At 37.7% G+C, this 20,621-nt stretch overlaps 2 protein-coding genes across 2 annotated transcripts in view; one reads left to right on the top strand and one right to left on the bottom strand.

Moving 5' to 3' along the window:
* LOC6042974 overlaps positions 1 to 20,621 on the top strand; it is a 455,221-nt gene that overhangs the window by 332,869 nt on the left and 101,731 nt on the right. The window lies entirely within an intron of this gene.
* On the bottom strand, positions 6,784 to 8,298 carry LOC6047801. The gene is made up of 2 exons (XM_038266301.1): positions 7,461 to 8,298; positions 6,784 to 7,398 (listed from the first exon to the last, which is right to left on the bottom strand). Exons 1-2 carry the CDS (start codon positions 8,270 to 8,272, stop codon positions 6,837 to 6,839), a joined length of 1,374 nt encoding a protein of 457 aa, XP_038122229.1. The 5' UTR covers positions 8,273 to 8,298; the 3' UTR covers positions 6,784 to 6,836.

Raw genomic sequence — 20,621 nt, forward strand, 5'->3', positions numbered from 1 at the left:
CCGCTTCGTGCCCTGGACACGAAAGTGATACATGGCGTTCCGGTGGGGTCCTCTGGAAAGGAAAGGTCCGAGGTCCAGGCAGTTGAATTAAAATTTCAAATGATCCAACCGAAGCATGTGTCCATCCCGGAGGTTATCTCTGCTGAGTCAGGAAACAAGCGTTGACCATAGAGAAGTGTGAGTTGAGTCTGCACACTGCAGTCAGTCTACATCCAGGGGGGGGAGGAATAGTTTTGCTGCTAATTGAATTTTAATTGAAGGATATTTGAAATTGTCAACACTCTAGGAGAGTCTGCACGTGGCTTGGCTGGTGACCAACAATGCAATTGTGCAGCTGGACTGGCAGACTGGCGTTTCAGCATTTTTAATGCAATTTATTGCCCTAACAATTAAAACAGCTGGAACGGAAGTAAGGGAGGTGTTACAGCTTGGACAGATATTTGCTTATTCGATTGGAAGTTGGACATTGTTGTTGTTTTACAAGAATGCCTTGAGGTATTTTATTGGGGCTCAATCAGGCTTGTTTTCCGATTGAATTCGTTGACAATTGATTGTAAATAAGTTTACCATTCAGAACAAGCCCTAATTAACTTTCTTTTTTTTTCTCTGATTCTCTTTTCAGGTAAGTTAATCGAATGGCAATCACCAGTCAAGATAAAAGTATCTTGTTTGAATATAACTAATTTCAGGTAAAATCATTTGAAAATATTGCCATCGAATGAGAACATAAACTCATTTAATAACAACTTTTTAGCATACCATTAGATTTGTAATAAATTAATAAATTGACACGAACAATTTTCCTAAACTGCTCTACCATTGGCAACAATTCCCATCCCATGTTCCATGTACAGAACTGATGCTCCTAAAGTGCTTTCCGCAGAACAAAACGATACAACTTTGTTGTCGAAACCACACAAGTTCTCTCTCTCGCTGTCTATTCAACTTGCCATCCACCAAAGGAAAACTTTCGAATTATAACAGTTGAACTGCTGAGGGTTTCCAACTCTGTTCTAGGAGGGAAACCACAGAGACAAAAAAATAGGATCATTTTATGAAGATGTGACGATAGAGTGTTGGTGCGATATTATCACACACATCTCGCCCCACTTTGACAACATCATCTTCATCATCCCCTCTTAATGTTAACGGGAGGACGCCTAAACCACAGAGAAACAATGCTGTCTGGTTGAGGACAGAAGTCTATTCCGACCATCGACCACAGTGCAAGTTGTGGAACGTAGCTGCTGGAAAAGTGCTCTTGCTTCCACCCCCAACAAAGCATCGAAAAGTGGAACTTTTGCGGTGTCGAACAAATAGAGAAAATAAAGCGTGAACAAAAATGTCGGGGGTGTGTGTGTGTGTGTGTGTGTGTGCAGCCAACCAAACGGGACCACGCGGTCGCTTCTTACAAATTGAGTTGTTTCCATGTATTTTAGATTTTAAATTCTATACATGCAAATAACTCGCATAGGCATTTGGTAGGTGTTAGCTCTGCCGAGCTTCGGTGACCCATTTCTACGCAGGCTAGCCGTGCGCGAGGTACTTCAGCTTGAATCGACAAGCCCCGCCCTAAAGAACGTTTGCAAAGACCCAGCACGTATATAGTTTGTAGTAGTAGTATTCCTAATTCTACCAATCCAAAGGACGGGGGATCGAACCCCGGTTCGAGCGACTTTCATGTTTCGTTCATGTTAAGAGTTTCAAAAATTCATATTTCCTGATCTTTCTCGTTTGGAGCAGATGGGAATCGAACCCAGGATCATTCGCTTTCAAAGCGAACACCGTAACCAGTCAGTCACGGCTGCTCCATATTTCCAATTGGAAGTTTCTCACCCGAAAAGCAGCATCATCCGTCAAACCGGCAGCGATTTCATTCACTATTTCGTCACGAATCCGGCGACTTCTCGAGCCGCCTGAATTTTGAGCCGCTCATAAATCGAGCCGCCAATCTCAGCAAACGTTGCCAACTCCCCCTTCACACACTATTCAACTCCTTAACATTTTCCTCAGCAATTTTCACAACTTTACAACAATACAAACTTGGAAAATCCACCCATTTTCTCTTGAAGGCCACCTCCTGTATCGGCAGAAATTTCTGACCAAAATATAACAAATGGATTAAAAAAACTCCGTTCGGTGACCGAGATTTCTCCTCAAAGTGTCACTTCTTCACAACACCCAAATCACATGAAAACCTGCAACAATCCGTCAGAATTCTTGTACCACTCAAAACACTACACTACCGAAACAACTTCTCGCGGAACTGTCCCGCCGGAAAGTCTAAAAATGGCGAACCGTAAAACGTCACGATGAAAAATTCGAAACGAAGAGAAACCAAAAAACGCGGAGCGCAAATACTTGTCAACCAACGGCGACCAAGGATTGCTGCGATCCTTTCATGAACAAAAATGTCGGGGGTGGGAACAAAATTGTTGCGATTGTGGATTTGTAACAGTATGTGTGAGTGTATTTTTTTTTGTGTCAGTGTGCGACTGGAATTGCATTCCGAAAAGCACACACGTCCAAGTGCGATAACCCTCAACACTTTGTTGAATGGAAAACTTTTCTGACCCCCTTTGCTGGTCTGGTTTATTGAAAAGAGAGTTTTTTTTCCCTCGTCAAATGGGAGGAAAATTATTTCCTTTTCCTGCTCAACAGTGGTGGGTCAGTTTATTTGGAAAAGTGTTTTTGACTTTGACAGAGAGCAATTCTTTAAGAAATCGGCCGATATTTTACATTTTTTTACCAAATAGTTTTGGGACCTTCCCAGTGACCAAAGAAATCATTTTGGGTAACTGGTTCACCCAAACAAGTCTCCAAACAATTTTAACAAAGCAGAATTTTCCGATCGACTTGGTGTCTTGGGCAAAGTTGTAAGTATTGATGAGCGCCATTCAAAAAAAAAAAGACACTGATAAATGTCCATTTTTAAATTAACTTTTTCACAAAAAGGTCAAATTCTCAACATTCGTATATTATATTTATTTTATATTTATTATATGTTTTAGAAGACAAACTCGCAACTTTTTGGTCACAGAGAACACCAAAAAGGCCTTTAAAAAATATTTTGAAAATTGCTAAATCAAGACTTATCATAATAGTCCCCATCCAGTACCTACAATTTTGCCGAAGCACTAAATCGATCAGAAAATTCCTTCAAAAGTTACAGCTTTTCGAATGTACCATTTTTCAATGAACAGCTTGAGTGGAGACAAAATACAAATAAACTTCATTTCTGGATCTTTCAAAAAATTGCTCATAGAGTGAACAAGGCCTTGGTTTTTTTTACATTACTATTTTATTGAATTACCTTTACCGTTTCAGGCCTGACATTTCAAGAAAATATTATTTTATTTGATAATGTCAAAATGGTTCTTATGACCATACTAAAATTATAGTCTAGTTTGGGAACTTTCGACACTTGGTTCACATATGAGCAATTCTCTACCAAAACCGGAAATGGATTTTATTTGTATTTTTTTATTTGGCTCAAACTTTGTGGGGGCCTTCCCTATGACCAAATAAACTGTTTTGCGTCATTGGTTCACCCATACAAGTCTCCATACAATTTTGGCTGCTGTCCATACAAAAATGGTATGTAAATATTCAAACAGCTGTAACTTTTGAGTAAATTTTCTGATCAATTTGGTGTCTTCGGCAAAGTTGTAAGTATTGTTGAGGACTTTTGAGAAAAAAAATAGGTACACGGAAAAAAAAATTGCAGATTTTTTTATCAACTTTTTTTTCACTAAAACTCAATTTCCCAAAATACGTATTTTTTGATTTTCGAGATTTTTTGATATGTTTTAGGGGACAAAAATCCGCAACTTTTGAGCCATAGAGAAACATGGTCAAAAAATCTGACGCCGAGTTATGATTTTTTGAAAAAATAGTGATTTTTGGAAAAAAATCGAAGTTTTATGCAAAAACAAGTTTGACATTATTTTTTTAATGCAAAATTGAATTTGCAATTGAAAAGTAAATAACAGATTTTTTAATAAAGAGCTCCGTTTTCAAGATATAGCCACCGGAAAATTGATTTTAGCGAAATATTTGCAGTTTTTCAATTTTTAAAAATAGTGACCATGAGTGACCATTTCTAAAAATATTTTTTTTTTGAAAAGTTCAGAAAATTTGCTATAAAATTGTCTAAGAGACATTGAAGATTGGACCTCTGGTTGCTGAGATACAGCGGCTTATAGAAAAAGAAACAGGAAAAATGAAGTTTTTTAAGTTTCACCCATACCACTCACCATTTTCTAATGTCGATATCTCAGCAACTAATGGTCCGATTTTCAATGTTAAAACATGAAACATTCGTAAAATTTTCCGATCTTTTCGAAAAAAAATATTTTGAATTTTTTTAAATCAAAACTACCATTTCAAAAGGGCCAAACATAGAATACTACGACCTTTTGAAATGTTAGTCCTGCTGTCCCCATTCAGACTGTAGTCCCGATTCACTCCAGATGAAGGTACAACATATTTTAGAAGACGGACTTAGTGCGTTCATGCCGGGAATTCCCGGGACAAAAATACCGGGATTTTTCCAAAATCGTAAATTCCTGAATCCCGGAATTTTTTATGATTTGTCCCGGGAATTCCCGAATTTGAAAAAAAAATCTAATTTACGCCCGGAAATATTTTTTTGTAGAAATACATTAATAGTTGAATACATAATAATCGATAAGAATTTTACGTGAAGACTTCCATCAATTTCATGATTTTTCGTTCAAAGATAAAAAATTTGCGTCACATTCAATATTTTGACAAAATTTCTTCAACAAGTTGTTTAGAATAGTGCCCTACACATGCTGATTCTCTTTGGTAACGATTATCCCATTCCTTGTAATGTTATGGAAATCGTCATTAACCAATGATTGCCAACTAGGACGTCAATGACTGTGCCACAAAATTGTATAAATTTTGAAGCACAATTGATTTAGATCAAAAATTCTTTCAGTGGCTTCAAGAAGGCAACAACCTGCACATGCTGATTCCTTTTGGTTCTGAAATTCGTTTAATTGAATTTAATACAAAATATTTTATAGTGATGATCAATTTCCTTCGAAAATGATCTACGTCTTCACCTTAAAAGAAAATTTTTATTCGACATATATCAGCTTTGATTTGGCTTATTAGTGAAAATTGTTGAAATTTGAGTTTACAGATTCACAAAATTCTTAGTGCTTTAAATATTTTTTATTTATCTCTCTATATTTTAATAGACTGGTTATCACATTTATGAATATTAATAATTTTAAAAATTGGAAAAAAGTATTCAACTATTTAAACTTTAGTCCCGGTTTCCAACAGTTGGCCAAAGCAGAATAAAAAAACAAAATTTATTAAATCCACTTAAAAGATGATCACTCCTGAAAGTTTCATAAAGATATTTCATTAATATACTGAGTAAGAGACGATTAAAGCACAAAATTTTGCCATGCGCAAAGCAAACTGTCAAACTTTGTGAATATTTTTTTTCGCAAGATAGGATGGAACAAATTGGATAAAATTAGGGGAGAAGACTCACAAGACCTCCCGTGTGCATGACGATGCCCGATTTTTGAATTTTGCATATTTGAAAAATGCAAGAATCAAAAGCTCTCTTGCTTTTATATGAAAAGCATAAAAATATTTTTATCTTACTTAAAAATACACTTTTTTGAATATCGAGTGTATTTTGAGTGTTCACCAAAATTATGAGCCGATTTGGTCAAAGCAGTGTTGAGATATCGTGGCATCCATTTTTTAAACTGACAACTTCAAACTGTTATATCTCGGCAATGGTGCAACCTAAAATTTTCAAATTCATTTTGTTGATAGATGAAAATATATATTTTAATGGCTTGAAAATAGATTTAAAAAAGTTTAAAAGTGTTCTCATACCAACCTCTGACATTTATGCCGATTTACATTTATGTAAGCTATTTAAAAGCTGTCGTCTATGTTCAGATTGAAGTGTAGATTATCACCAATTAATATAATTGCGCTGATTCTATGATTTTAAGTTGAAAAACATAACAAATATAATGAAAAAATAGATTTTATGGCTGTCCCAGGATCATGGGAATTCCAGGGATTTCAAAATTATTTCTCCTGTTTCCCGGGAGATTCAAAACCCGGGAAAATTGGACGCACTAGACGGACTTTAAAAAAAAATAAATTGCTCATGTTTGAAATAATGGATAAACTCACACAATATTTTTGAAGTCTCATTTTTTTAAATAATTTCTGGAACAGAAAAACTAAAAAATATAACAGTCAAGAGAACCTTGTATTCAAAAATATAAAATAAAAACATTTAAAAAAAAGTTACTTTTTAAAGAAAGTACTCCTTATGGTCGAAAGAATGAAAAATCTCACATTTTTTTTTTCAAAACGAACATGAAAATGTTTATTCCAAACATAAGAAAATCATTTTTTTTAGATTTCGTCCTTTCGACGATTTGACCATTCGACCTGATGTCTTTCGATCTTTTGGCATTCGACCTTATGAGCATTTTTTACGAAATCTGCCGATTTCTACCATTTTTATTTTTTTTATTTTTTTGATTTTGCTCGAACTTTGTGGGGGCCTTCCCTATGACCAAAGAATCTATTTTGTGTCATTGGTTCACCCATACAGGTCTCCATACTATGTTGGCTGATGTCCATACAAAAATGGTACGTAAATATTCGAGCAGCTGTAACTTTTAAGTGAAATTTCTGCGCAATTGTGGAGTGTTCGGCAAAGTTTTAAGTATTATTGAGTACTATTGAGAAAAAATAGGCCAAACCATTTATTTTTTAAACAATCACATTTCGGCAACTTAGCACAACACACCCAGGCTTCAAGCTATAGTCGTAATCACGGTCCTAAAACTTCCACTACTGACATCCCGCTGCTGCTCCCCAATCCCCCCGACTTCCTTCCTCTGCTCCAACTCCCGGCACAGCACCAGCACGGCCAACGCAAAGAACCCGAGGGCCGCCCACAGCACGATGATCACCACGTCCGGCGACTCCCAGAGCAGCGTCAACAGGCCAAAGTATCCGTAGGTGGCGGCGTTGGCCACGGTGAAGACGGTTCCCACTAGCGGGACCAGCGAGCGCCGCTCGGGACACAGTTCGAGCAGCAGGTGCAGGGCCACCGCGAAGGTGAAGGCCGTCGCGGGGAGGGCCAACCTGGCGGGGATTTCCTCCTCCAGGTAGAGGTAGGAGGCTCCGGCGGTCAGGGTCGCCAGGAGGGACGCGATCAGGACTTGGACCGGGCTGAAGAACAGGGTGAAGAAGCCGAGGAAGGTGAAGCCGATGAAGGTGTACAGGACGTTCCAGAGCGTGGCGAGGAAGTCGTCGGCGATGAGGAGCGGCAGGAAGGGTCGCAGCAGGGTTGGGGAGGGGTCGGTGAGGAACCTGGAAGAAAAGGGGGTGGTGGTTAGATTGATGGGGGTTTGTTAGGTGGGGTTTGTTGATACCATTGGAGAGTTACGTTGCAGAGTGAGGTTAGGATTACGGCGATGGCTGAGGAGATGGCGACCAGTTTGGGGAATTTGAGGTTAGGTGACGGTGGGAAGGATTCCTTGACCGCGTGCTGGCAGAATCCGATTGGGTAGAACAGTGACAGGTGGGCTAGGGCTACCAGGATGTTGAGGTAGTACTGCGTCTCCGGCCAGATCTCTTCCAGTTCGTTGAGTATCCAGGGCAGAACGGCGGATCCAAAGCTCTGTACGATGATTCCGTACACGAGCCCCGGGAAGCGTTCGTTGGGCGAGCTGTAGACGACGATTTGGTAAAAGTACAGAACTAGTTTGCCGCTCCAGAACAGTTCCGAAAGAAATCCACAGATTTGGAGGATCCTATCCCCTTCCCCGTCGCTTGGTAGCATCAACAGCACGTAGCACAAGGCGACAAACAGATGTCCAAGGCCATAGATTCTGCGCACCAGCTGTAGGTCAACGGGTCTAGCCAGCAGTCCACAGATCAAGGTCGGCCCAAAAACCCGCCCTAGGTACACATTCGGCTGGTAATTGATCTCCAAATCGCCCTCCTCTTCAAGCTCCTCCTCAATCCCTGCGTAGAACCCCTCGTACTCTGCGTCCACTTCAGCTTCCGCAGCCACCTTCTGTTCCACTATCCGCTGCAGCGGGTCATACCCCAATCCGGTCAAGGACAACGCCACAATCGACAAGTACACGGCACATCGCTGGACCACTCCATCCCCACCACCACTTTCATACGAAGAACTCAACGAAGGACTCCTCACACGGCGCTGAAGATCTTCACTCATCGCCTTCAAAGTTCGATCCAACTCAACCGGGAAGTGCAACGAAACTGTGCCCTGCACAAACTGCAACTCAAACTTGCAGTCTCCGCGGTCGCCAACGGAAACGGTGCAGTTTGTTGGTTCGATTGAGCTTCCGCTTCCGCGTTGCTCCCACCCACCCTCGCACAATTTTAAATTAAACTTTCCAAGGACCACCACCTTCGCGGGCGGCACACCTGTTGCACACCTGTTTGGTTTCAAGGGGAGAAAAGCTCAACTGGCTGGGTGGCAGGTTGGCGCCATCATCATCATCAGGTGCAGTTCAGGCAGTTCCGCGAACGAAAGAAAAGCTCAATGGAGCTGTTTTTGGGGGGTAAATTGGCTGGGCTTGTTTTGTTCAGTTCAGCAGGAATTTTCTACCCGCCCGGAAGTGACTGGTGCAGAGAAAATGTGTTTTTTTTTTTTGTTTTCATTTGGCTACGTCATTCCAGGAGTGGCTTTTGTGAGTGGTGTTTCCTGGTACGGTGAAACATTTTCACGAAAAAAGTTCCTCCAGTTGGAAATGAGTGCCTTTTTAAAGTGGTGCTGTTATTACCCACTTGAACATGGGTAGTTTGATTAGCTTGCATTATTTTAATTTGATATTCAAATCATAATTCATTGTGTCCCATGTAGCGCGTCCTAATTCCCGGGGTTACAACAATCCCGGGAAACGGAAAATTTGAATTTAAATATATCCTTCGTTCTTTTATTACGAAACGCAAAAAAAAATTGAGCCCCCTCTCCCCCCCTTGTAACAAAATTTCTTTGCAAATTTCAAAATTTTTGTATGTAGCGTAACACGGTCAATGGTCAAAGACAAACTTGTAGGAAAATTGACGGGCATTCCGATTTTTTCCGTTCAATTTTTTTGTGAAAATAGCCTAAGATGTTACAAAAATACGCACGAACAATGCAGGATGGAGCAATTCCCCTAAAAAAATACAAAAATCATTTACTGAAACTGTTCTTTTATAAGTGCTCTAAACATCAAAATTTTCAAAAACTGAACACGAGAGTCAATTCTCCAGACAATTTTACACAAAAGTCTCCATATTGACCATTGTCCTAAGTCCAATCCTTGTGAAGTTACAGCGGTTTTTTTAAATAAAAATGTTGAAAAAAAATGATTTTTTGTTGGTTTTTGGCAATTTCTATATGACAGACTTTCGTCTTGAAAATATTTTTACCGGAAAGCTCGTTCAATTTCTCATAAGTTTGTCTTTGACCACATTTCAATTGGATGTATGGCCTTACAGATATAAGCTAATTACATTGCTGATAACTGAAAACATAATATTTTTTCAGTGTAGTATAGGGACCATCCATAAACCACGTGGACACTTTAAAGGGGGTGGGGGTGGGGGCGATTGTCCACGATCCATACAATTTTTTTTTGTCTTATCCACGAGGGGGGGGGGCGGTAACAGATTACCAAAAAAGTGTCCACGTGGTTTATGGATGGTCCCATAGTAACTTGTATAGTAAATAAGCATAAATCATCAATAAAACGAGTTATTATGAAAAGAGTTGAAAGACTCAAGGGGAATTCTACGAGCTTTTTGGTAAAAATATGTTTGAGACTGAAAAATCAAGCCTGTCATATAGAAAATTCCAAAAACCATCAAAAAACCTATTTTTTCAACAATTTTATTTTTAAGACCGCTGTAATTTCAATTTACTGTAATTTTGACGTTTAGAGCACTTTAAAAAAAAAACAGTGTCAGTAAATGATTTTTGTTTTCTTTTTTTTAGGTGAGTTGCTCCATCCTGCATTATTCGTGAGTCTTTTTGTAAAATTTTAGGCTATTTTCACACAAAAAAAAATCTTGTTTTGGCCTCGAATTGCTCGTGAGAATTTTCACAGAAATACGTATTTTTCTTGTATTTTCGAAATGCATTGTTTTTTTCGAAACAATACTCCAAATTATTAATTTTTCTATATGGGTTGCATATGATCGGGAATTTTTCATACATTTCGAAAGTATTAATATTTTTTTGTGAAATACTCAAAATTTTCACAAAACTATGTATTTTTTGAAAAATATTGAAGATTTCAGTTTTTGACAATATGGGTATCAAACGATCGGGATTTTTTAATACATTCGAAAGTCATAAGCAAATATTTTTAAAAATACTCAAAATTTTCACAAAACTATGTATTTTTGAAAACATGCTCAATATTTTAAATTTTTATAGTGTGAGTATCAAAAAATTGGAATTTGTTCATACATTTCGATAGTATTAATATTTTTTTTGTGAAATACGCAAAATTTTCAGAAAACTACGTTTTTTTAATACCTAAGTTTAAGTTTATTACAATATTGGTATCAATTGGTCGGGATTTTTCACACTCTTCGTTAGCAGTATTTTTTTTTGTGAAATTCCCACATTTTTTTTTAAAAAAAACTACGTTTTTTTGAAAAAAAAATAGTTTAATTTTGTTTTTTTTTCGAAATGGGTACAAAATGATTAGGATTTTTATATATTTCAATACTTTTAATATATTTTTTGTGAAATACTTAAAATTTTCTTCAAACGGCGCATTTTTCAAAAAAAAAATAAAATAAATAAAAAATACTGAAAATTAAAGTTTATTACAATATTGGTATCAAATGATCTAGATTTTTTCACACTCTTCGATTGCAATAATATTTTTTGTGAAATTCTCAAAATTTTCACAAAACTACGTCTTTTTGAAAAAAATACTAAAATTTTGCTGTTTTTTCAATTAAGTATAAAGAGATCGGGAATTTTTCGTACAGTTTGATAGATTTTTTTTAAATACTCTAAATTTTCACAGGACTGTTTACTTTTGAATCAATACTTAAATTTAAATTGTTTATGGGTATCATATAATCCGAGCCTCGTAGCCTATAGTAGTAACGCTGCCACCTCGTAAGCGGTAGATCGGGATTCAAATCCCGACTCGAACCAACACAACTTGTGATTTTTTTCCTCTTCTGGATTCGATTGCTTAGTAAAGGGAAGGTAGTGTATCGTCACAAACTGGACCTTATCAAAACTCCTCAGGAAGACAACCTATGGAATGTTAACGTTAAACCTTAACATTAAGTTTATTAGTAAATTGTCACTGAATCCGCTTGGTAAATGCCGGCCCGATACTCTTCACGAGTGTTCCCCTCAGGAACAGAGAAAGAGATTAGTTTATCATACAATCGGATTGTTGTTTTCAAAAAAATAAATTTTTAATATTTTTTTTAAATTTGTGAAAATTTTGTGAAAATTTCGAGTGTCTTATTTCTTTTGTAATGTATGAAAAAATCCCAATCATTTGATACCTATATTGTATAAAAATGAAATTTGGAGTTGATTTGTAGCATTTTTCAGAACATATGTAGTTTTGTGATTTTTTAGTATTTTCAAAAATGTGTACTATAACTATAACTTTCGAAGTGTATGAAAAATTCCTGATCATTTGTTACCCGTATAGAAGAAACATTTTTTTAGTATATTTTCGAGATACATTGGGTCGTGCTTAACCGAGGCAGCTGAACGAATCCGGGCCATGACTGTATCTGGATCTTACTTAACTATATGTAATCTATGTCCGGATCTATCATCCGACCCATCATTGGTTAGGTAATCGAAAATTCTTTCCAACAGGTTCAAAACATTGATGGCAACCCTGTCTCGAGCTATGACCAGTGACCACTTAAGTGATATTTATGTAATTGTTTGAAGCCGGATCTCACTTTAATGTACATTAACTATGTCCGGATCCATTATCCGACCAATTGTTGGTTAGGTCTCGTAATCGAGAGTTTTAAAATTAAACATCAAATAAATCAAAAAATATCACACAAATTTGACCATCATTACTATTGGAGCAAAAATATCAACCTTTTCATCTCCACGAAAGTTGACTGTTTCGTGTCGCTGCTCATCAATCGTGAATATTTTCCTTCACCATTTCAATGCTTTGAAGTATGACCTCGTGGTTATCATTATTTATAGTTCACTTAATATAATTAGATTTTTCTTTCATGTTCGTTGGAAGTGACTTTTTTCCCCACGGTCACGACCAGTTGGTCACGGTTTGTTAAAAATAATCACTTTCATCTTCCCTTTTTTTTTTGTTGATGAACAAACTTGCATCATTCTGCAAGCTCATCTCTTATAGTTTTTATGTTTAGATATTTTCCTCTCCATTTAGCTTTTTTAATCCTGAGTCTTATGCCTCTCCTCAAAATCAATTTTCACTTCATTCTAGGGGGAGGGGGGGGATTCAATTTGTGCACAATTTTCAAAATACCACCACCTAACTTCGATGACTTGCCAAACCGTTCGAGCCCCCCAGATTATCCGGTTGAAGTTTTTCCTGCAATCGGGCAAAATTGCTAACGTAGGGGCAAACTTTTCCAGTGAAAGCTTCCCTCTCGCTCATAACAAGCAGATGAAAAATTGATCGAACCAGCAAGAGAGGGAGAGCAAAAAAAACCGTTCAATTGAGCAAGTATTTCACTCATTTTCACATTGAACCGACTGCTTCTACTCGGGAGGGAGGGGAAAAGTTGAAAATTTTCTTTGCTAATAGTTTCACCCCTCCACCGCTCTCCAAGAAAAGTGAACTAATTTTCATGAATGAAAATATCGAAACTTTGTCCTCCTTTGGACGAAGAAGCGATCGGTTTGCTGTGGAATGCTGGTTCAGATGAAGCATAAAATGTTTTTTGGGGGTGGTAATTGGAAGCTGCTTCAAAAGTTGGGCGAAAAGTGGGCGAAAATTGCTGCTGCCGGTAGTTTCGAGATCGAAAAAGTGATAAAGTTTCGCAAAACGGTGGGTTTTTAATTAAAGCAAAGATATTCAAAAGAAAACTGATTGAATTTTGATCAGTAAGGTCTCATGAGGAAGGGGGAAATTTTTTATTTTATTTCTTTCAATCACAATCAAAATGGTTTTTTAAAAAAAGTCAGTTTTGGAAAAACTTAAAATTTATTTTTGCAGATATTTCATCGTAAGAAAGTACAATCTAAATGTAACTGAGGATTCCTGATTAAATAAGAAATTTACTCCAATATACGTTCTGTAAACAAAAATACACCACAAATATCAGTATACTGCAAACCCCGAGCACGACAACAATAACAATCAATATTCGATTTATTTTACAATTACCGAAACATTAATCTTCTCCCGGGACACGTCCTTTTCTGGCACCACTGGAGAATTCGGATTTATTTTTCTTTTCCCTCCACATCACAAGGATGTGTGTGGCTTTCTTGAGTTGTAGTTCACCAGTTGGCAACGATTCACGACGACGGTTTTCTCTTTATATTTTGGGGAATCGCCTTTCCTAAGAAATATCCCTCTTTACGTGAAATGTGTGCAGGAGCCAACTAAATTTCATCGAATTTGTCTCACTGTAAAGTTGCTCAATTTCAGCAAACTCTAAAATAGATTGAATTTGAAAGCTCGGAACAAACTCACCGCCTCTTCCGGGAAGTCCAACTCGCAGCTGAACGTCCAGCTTTTCCTTCGTCATCCCTAATCATCGTAACGGACAGCTCGGAAGAAAGAAAGATAGAAAGTGTGCAATTCACACGTGCTACCAGTCTTTCACTGCGTGCATGCCACGTGGGGCACCTCTGAACCGAAGAAATAAAGAAGTAATAAAAATTTCACATTTTCACCCCACTGAAAGACCCCGTTGAACGCCACATGTTTGTGGCATCACGAAGGCCGCGAGGGGTGTAAAATTCGTCGAAATCTCAATCAGAAGCAGGGACTGACGTCCCACGAAATCCCTGTCCGGGGTTTGCTTGTCTCTGGACCCGATAGATATATCGTAAAGTCAATAAAAAGGATATCATTTCCAGCGGACTGCGCCGGAACTGTTGCTCCAACGCGTGCCAACGCGCCCCGAGCTAAGAATAATACGGCACGGGTCGGGGGCTTTGGAAATAGATTTTTACTGAATTTCGGGTTGATTTTGATTCCAAATTCAGAGGTTTGCCACAAAAGTTTTGTAAAAAATGTGTAAATTTGGAAGGTTGATTATTACCTCTTCTATGATGTAATTTTATCTCATATCAGACTCTCATACACATTTTCAGAGGTAAAATCATTTTTTTTTTTACAGAAAAGATAAACCACTTCCCAGATGTAATATTACCATGATTTTTTTTACTGTGCACTTAAAAGGTCATAACTTTTGATGTGGTTGTCAGATATTCAATTGAAAAAAAACTTACTGTTACTAGGGGACCATCCATAAACCACGTGACACTTTTTTTGTAATCTCAGACCCACCCCCCCCCCTTTCGTGGACAGTGTCCATACAAAACAAATCTTTTTTGTATGAAACGTGGACACGTGGTTTATAGATAGTCCCTTGGCATAAATTGCAGTCTACTTGAATGAAATTAAATAAAAATATAAATTCAAAAAACTTTCTCTAAAATCTTTTTATCATAAAAAATAGTCTCATTAGAGTCAAATAGAGCTATTTTGTATTTATAGATTTTTTAAAATTCAAATTCTAAACAAGATATTGCCTTGACTTGCCAAAACATGACCCATTTTTAACAGTTTACAATCATGCCACATATTCGGAACACTTCAAATTCGGAACACGTTAGTGATAATTTGTCAATAGCATACCAAATTCATCTTTTCTGGTGACCCTTCTGTATTTAGGACCTTTATTTGGACTGTCTCTTGCTATTTGAACAAAAACTGCATTTTGAGACTATTTTATTCAGAACTTCAAAACACTGCCTCCAAATTGCCTGTTCCACAGAGTAAGACAGAGTCACCACTGCCTCTTAATTTTTGGTTCAACTTTGTGGTTCATCGCAGGTACATCGCACGCCTGCTACCAGCAAACCTAATGGAGCCAAAAAATTAAATGACGTTTCCTCGGACTGGTCACTCTGGGTTACTCTATGCCTGTTCTATAATTGTGGGATGTTATTGTGCCTCCCACAATTGTGGAACACCCAGACTGGTGGCAAGCTTGTCAAAAAGTGAACCTCGCTTTTGACAGTCCATATAGGGTGAACGACCCATAAACTGCTTGCACAACATAGGGTATACAGGCCATTTATGAGTAAATTTGAAAATAAGTTTATTTAATATTTAGGTTTTTAATTTGAAATTGTTATTTATTGTCTAGTTATTTTTTTTTTTGTTAGACCGAGCCATGCGGTAACGCTTCCACCTCGTAAATGGGAGTTCAGAACCCGGTGCGGACCAACATAGCTGGTGATCGTTTTCCTTCTGGATTCGATTTCTAAGTAAGTTAGTAGTAGTTTATCGTCACAAGCTGGACATTATCTTCTTGGAATATTGACATTTAACACTAAAATATGTAAATAAGGTAGCATTAAAAAATGTGAATGATTGACTTCGTCCTGAAAAGGCTGTTTTTTTCTGGTTATTTATTTTTCGACAAAACATGTTCAAAATTATTCATCAAAAACAAAATTTAAAATAATTTTTCACAAACAAAAACTTTTTTCAATTGCGCATTTGCTGGCTCTTTTACCCTATATTTAGCGTCAGAGGGGTAAAGCGACCAAAAAGCGGGGTCCACGGTCCAACCAATGTGAGTATCACGGCCCATAAATACAATTTGACAATCTTGCCATCAGGCTGGGAACACCAGAATTTAACAGATATTTTCACAAAAAGTTATCAGACCATTCATGTAACATTAGGGGAACTATACCCTTTTTAAGCCTATTTCTATTATCGGCCTATCAGCACTTTGATCAAGCTTTCATAAAGTGTTTTGGACTGTTCCAAATAAATAAATAGCTCAAATAAAAGTGAGCAAGCATCTCTTCATTGTTGATACATCTGAAAATGTTGATTTAATAGCGGAAAACGGCAAAAGTGATGAGAATTGGTCGAATGGAGAGTGATTAAAATAGGTATATTTCCCCTACTAAGCTTGTAATTCGTTTATTCCGGTGTGTGAAGTCATTATTTTGTAGAAAATATGTACTCCTGGAGAGAATCAAAGTTTGTTTACGTAAGAAAAAAGTGTTCCGAATTTGTCACTTTTAACACGGCGCTTACGCGCACTATCAAAACAATCGTTTGGTAGTATGTGTGAACACCGTGTAAAAGGGGTGTCAAACTAAAAAGGTACCCCGTTCGTTTGACAACATTGGGTGTCAAACCCACGGGGTTTGAGTGTATTCAAAAAAGTTGATTGAAATCAAATACTCTTTCTGTGAAATGGTAATATTATTTCAATTAATTTTGTTAAAAATTGAAACTGTCCTAAACTTATTGGGCAAAAACCATATATTCGAAAAAAATGTGTCTTGGGAAGATATTTTCTGATCGGGTTATGTTTTTTGGATGAAATGAAGATTTTGTTTATAAGAGGGAGAGTTGGCAGCACTGGTTGTAGCTGGTCGGTCGTCACGTTGCTCCGCAGAATATTCGTGAACTATCGTGTGTTTTGACATTATTAGTGCTTGGAATGTGGTGAAACAGAAAATTTGTGACGCTCTGTACTAAATTTGTGTGTGTTTTCAATAGTTTTGCGTAATCCTTGTGGTCATTCCGGGGAATTTTTGTTGTAACATTCGTGATTTGTTTTGATTCCTGTGCGCGGAGCTTTTTCGTCGTTCCTTGCTCTCGCTTGCTGTGGAAGCTTTTCGGCAGTGGTGCAGATCTGGTTCAAAGATAGTGAAAAGTCTGTTGAAATGTTGAATAATCTGCAAGAATTTGTAAAATTGTGAAAAATGTGAATACCATCAGATGAATGTGTGACATGATCCAGCGCAAGCGGTCAGTGGCTCGATTTACACTTAACACACCCTACACAAAACCAAAACAATCATCAACAGGAGCGTTTGGTACGGTATGTCCACGCATCCTTCCTCCCCTGTAGATTCTGTGAAATGTGATCCGTCCTCTCTGTGGTAAACTCAACGTAGTAGGGCTGGCCGCTTAAATTCTTGCAGTGCATTTTCGGGTGCTCTCGGATGTACTGCAATTATTAATATTGACAAGAAAAGTGCTTGCAGCTTAATCTGATCACAAGACTTTCCAGCATGCTTTCATCGGACTGGCTGCGTTTGTGTTAGATTAGATTAGACGAAAGGAAAATTGTGTTTATTAGTAAAATTTTATGAAACAAATAAATATTTTGTACTAAATCACCTACTCAGCACCAAAAAATCAAATTTTGTTAATTTTAAAATCAAGACTATCATTTAAAGGGCGTTACATTTGTCTGCAAATTTGGTGTTTAGTGTTGAACAAATGATTAGAAAAAGGTGTTTAACTTTTACTTCCTGAATATGAAGACAATAATAATGATAATAAATAAAATGATAAGAACCTTGGAGTTTTGATGACATTTCGCAAAGTTATTAACATTTTTGTGAACGCGTCTACGTCAATGATTTCCATTTCGCTAAAGAGTAATTATATTATTATTATTTCTCCATACTAGGCTTAAGAAAATGTTGGAGCCTAACATTTCAAAAGGGCACATAACTTTTGTAAACAATAGTGTATCCCTTTCACTCAAATGACAGTTTACATAAGGTGTGAAAGGGGCACACTCTTGTCTAAAAAAGTGTTGTGCCCTAATGAAATGGCAAGCACGAATTGTACAAAACATCAAGATTCTGGTAAAATGCGAACCACTAAATCTGTGAAAAACTTTTTTATTAAATCGTAGATCTCTTTTTTAAAATTTGCTTAACACAACAGTACCGTCATCAGGGGTGACATTGGGTCAGGGGGGTGATATTGGGTCATATAAATTTCAGACTTTTTGTATGACCCAATCTCACCCCTGATGATGGTTACCTTGTAAAACACAGAATCTGCTAGCTTCTTCTAATATAAAATAAGAATTCTGCCAACGTTTACCAAGAAACCAACCCAAAAAAAAGATAAACCCGACCAAAATATTTAAACGTTATTTATGGCCGCAAGGTGTTTGGCGTATAAATTCAAATTCTTTCGCTGCTCGGTTCGAAAGACAACGCAACCCCAATAAGTTCGACACCACCAACTGTGTGGTCGTAAATTTCAATCAGGACACGCGTTTTTTTTTCTCCAGAAAAGGTCGGGATTTCACCCCGGATTACGGCTCACGGGGAATGTCTTTTTAATTTGAACCGAAATTTAACTTATTGAGTTTCAAATTCAGGATGATTTCATTCAAATCCATATAAACTTTTGCAATCTAATAACTGCGGAAATTGTGCGCCACTTGAACAAACGTCCTCCTCACACGACGAGAATGTTTTAGTGAATGTTTTAAATAATGTACGACATCCCGTCGGATGTTCCCGGCCATCCGGCCATCCGCTGTTTGAAAGGGGGAGGGGGGGGGGGGGGGCGAAAACGTTTTATCACCCCCTTGCCGGGAGTTCCGAGCAGTGAGACTGACACTATTCAACTCAACTCGACGTCGACTGGAGGAACGAGGCGGCTGCGACAGAGATTTGCGTAAATTTCGTACGAGCTTTATGTGTCCCGGATGAGTTTTGGAAAGTATTTTTTTTTTTGTGTTTTGTGACTAAATGAAATAACATTTGCTCATAATTGCAAACAATATTGCATGCAATTCGACGGTGACTTGAAGGGGATTTTAAAAATTTAAACCAAATTTGCTCAGATCTGAAAGTTAGTCTTTTTTTTGCACTGCTGCATGAATTAGTCACCAAAAAAAACAAGCAAGTGTCTCACAGTGTCGCCCAAATTTGGATTTATCAAGCAAACCTGAGGCTAAACTGAAAAGTGAAATTGCACGACGAGAAAATGCGACTGCCTGACATGTTCACTCTTTTCCGAGTCCCACGAAAAAGGAATGTTTTCGGCAAACATGATAGCATTTCAGGGGCAAGGGAGAGCCTCACGAGGAGACAATTTCGTCTTCAACGGGTGCAATAACACGTGTCTCGTTAAGTACGTGCAGATAGTCGTGTGGATGTACTTGGAATGAAGTGGGACCTTTTTTTGAGCATATGTTTTCTGTAGGATTAGACGTGTTTGAGGAATTTGTTTGGATGAGTACTATCGTGTACGAAAATAATAAAGAATTTGAGCAGATCTCTTTGCTTGTGTCAATTCTTTAGAAAATTAATTTGATGGTTTTGTCACAATCAGACTAAGTGCTCACAAGTTTGAAGAAATCGAGAAAACTAGAAGACAAATAGACAAGAACAAAAAGGACAAGAAAACAACAAGACAACAAGACAACAAGACAACAAGACAACAAGACAACAAGACAACACGACTACAAGACAACAAGACAACAAGACAACAAGACAACAAGACAACATGAAAACAAGACAACAAGACACCATGACAACAAGACAACAAGACAACAAGACAACAAGACCAAGACAAAAAGACAACAAGACAACAAGACAAGAAGACAAGAAGACAAGAAGACAAGAAGATAAGAAGACAAGAAGACAAGAAGACAAGAAGACAAGAAGACAAGAAGACAAGAAGACAAGAAGACAAGAAGACAAGAAGACAAGAAGACAAGAAGACAAGAAGACAAGAAGACAAGAAGACAAGAAGACAAGAAGACAAGAAGACAAGAAGACAAGAAGACAAGAAGACAAGAAGACAAGAAGACAAGAAGACAAGAAGACAAGAAGACAAGAAGACAAGAAGACAAGAAGACAAGAAGACAAGAAGACAAGAAGACAAGAAGACAAGAAAATTAGAAGACAATAAGACAACAAGATAAGGGAGCATTCTTTTATTAAGCAACGCAGTTGGAGGGAGGGGGGTCGGCGGCCGTGTTACGCTCCATACAAAATTTTAAAAATTTGTATGGAAATTTTGTTACGAGAGGGGGAGGGCATTACGTTATAAAAGAAACGCTCCCTTAAACCAATTAACTCACCATTTTCAACTAACCGTTTTTATACAGTCTATTCAAGAGGTGTTGAACTTTGACTTCTAAGCCGTCATAATGCTCCATATGCTGCATCTTCAAAGTTCACCAAATTTGCTTTCCCTCGTCGGAAATGTTAATTCCTTTAAAATCTGTCATAAATCTATTCCCCCACCAGTATCCCATTTCCACCTCCCTACCAAAAATGCTCAACAATCACCCCACCCAAAATGCACTCCATAAGACTCTGTCTGGCTGTCCAAAGTTGTTGGGGAGCTTATCTCGTTCTTGCTCAGCAGACAGCAATTAGACAAAAGTTACCGCAAAACTGTCCCCCGGTCTCGAAATCCACACATTCTCGACACGCCAGCGTCATCCATAACTGGAACCTGAAACATAAACACTTTCCGGACAATTGCCTCATCATAACATGCTTGCTCCCCCGCGCTCTACTTCCTCTGTGCTGTCTCAATCTGAAT

The sequence above is a fragment of the Culex quinquefasciatus genome, chromosome 3 (assembly GCF_015732765.1).
Source record: "Culex quinquefasciatus strain JHB chromosome 3, VPISU_Cqui_1.0_pri_paternal, whole genome shotgun sequence".
Taxonomy (NCBI): domain Eukaryota; kingdom Metazoa; phylum Arthropoda; class Insecta; order Diptera; family Culicidae; genus Culex; species Culex quinquefasciatus.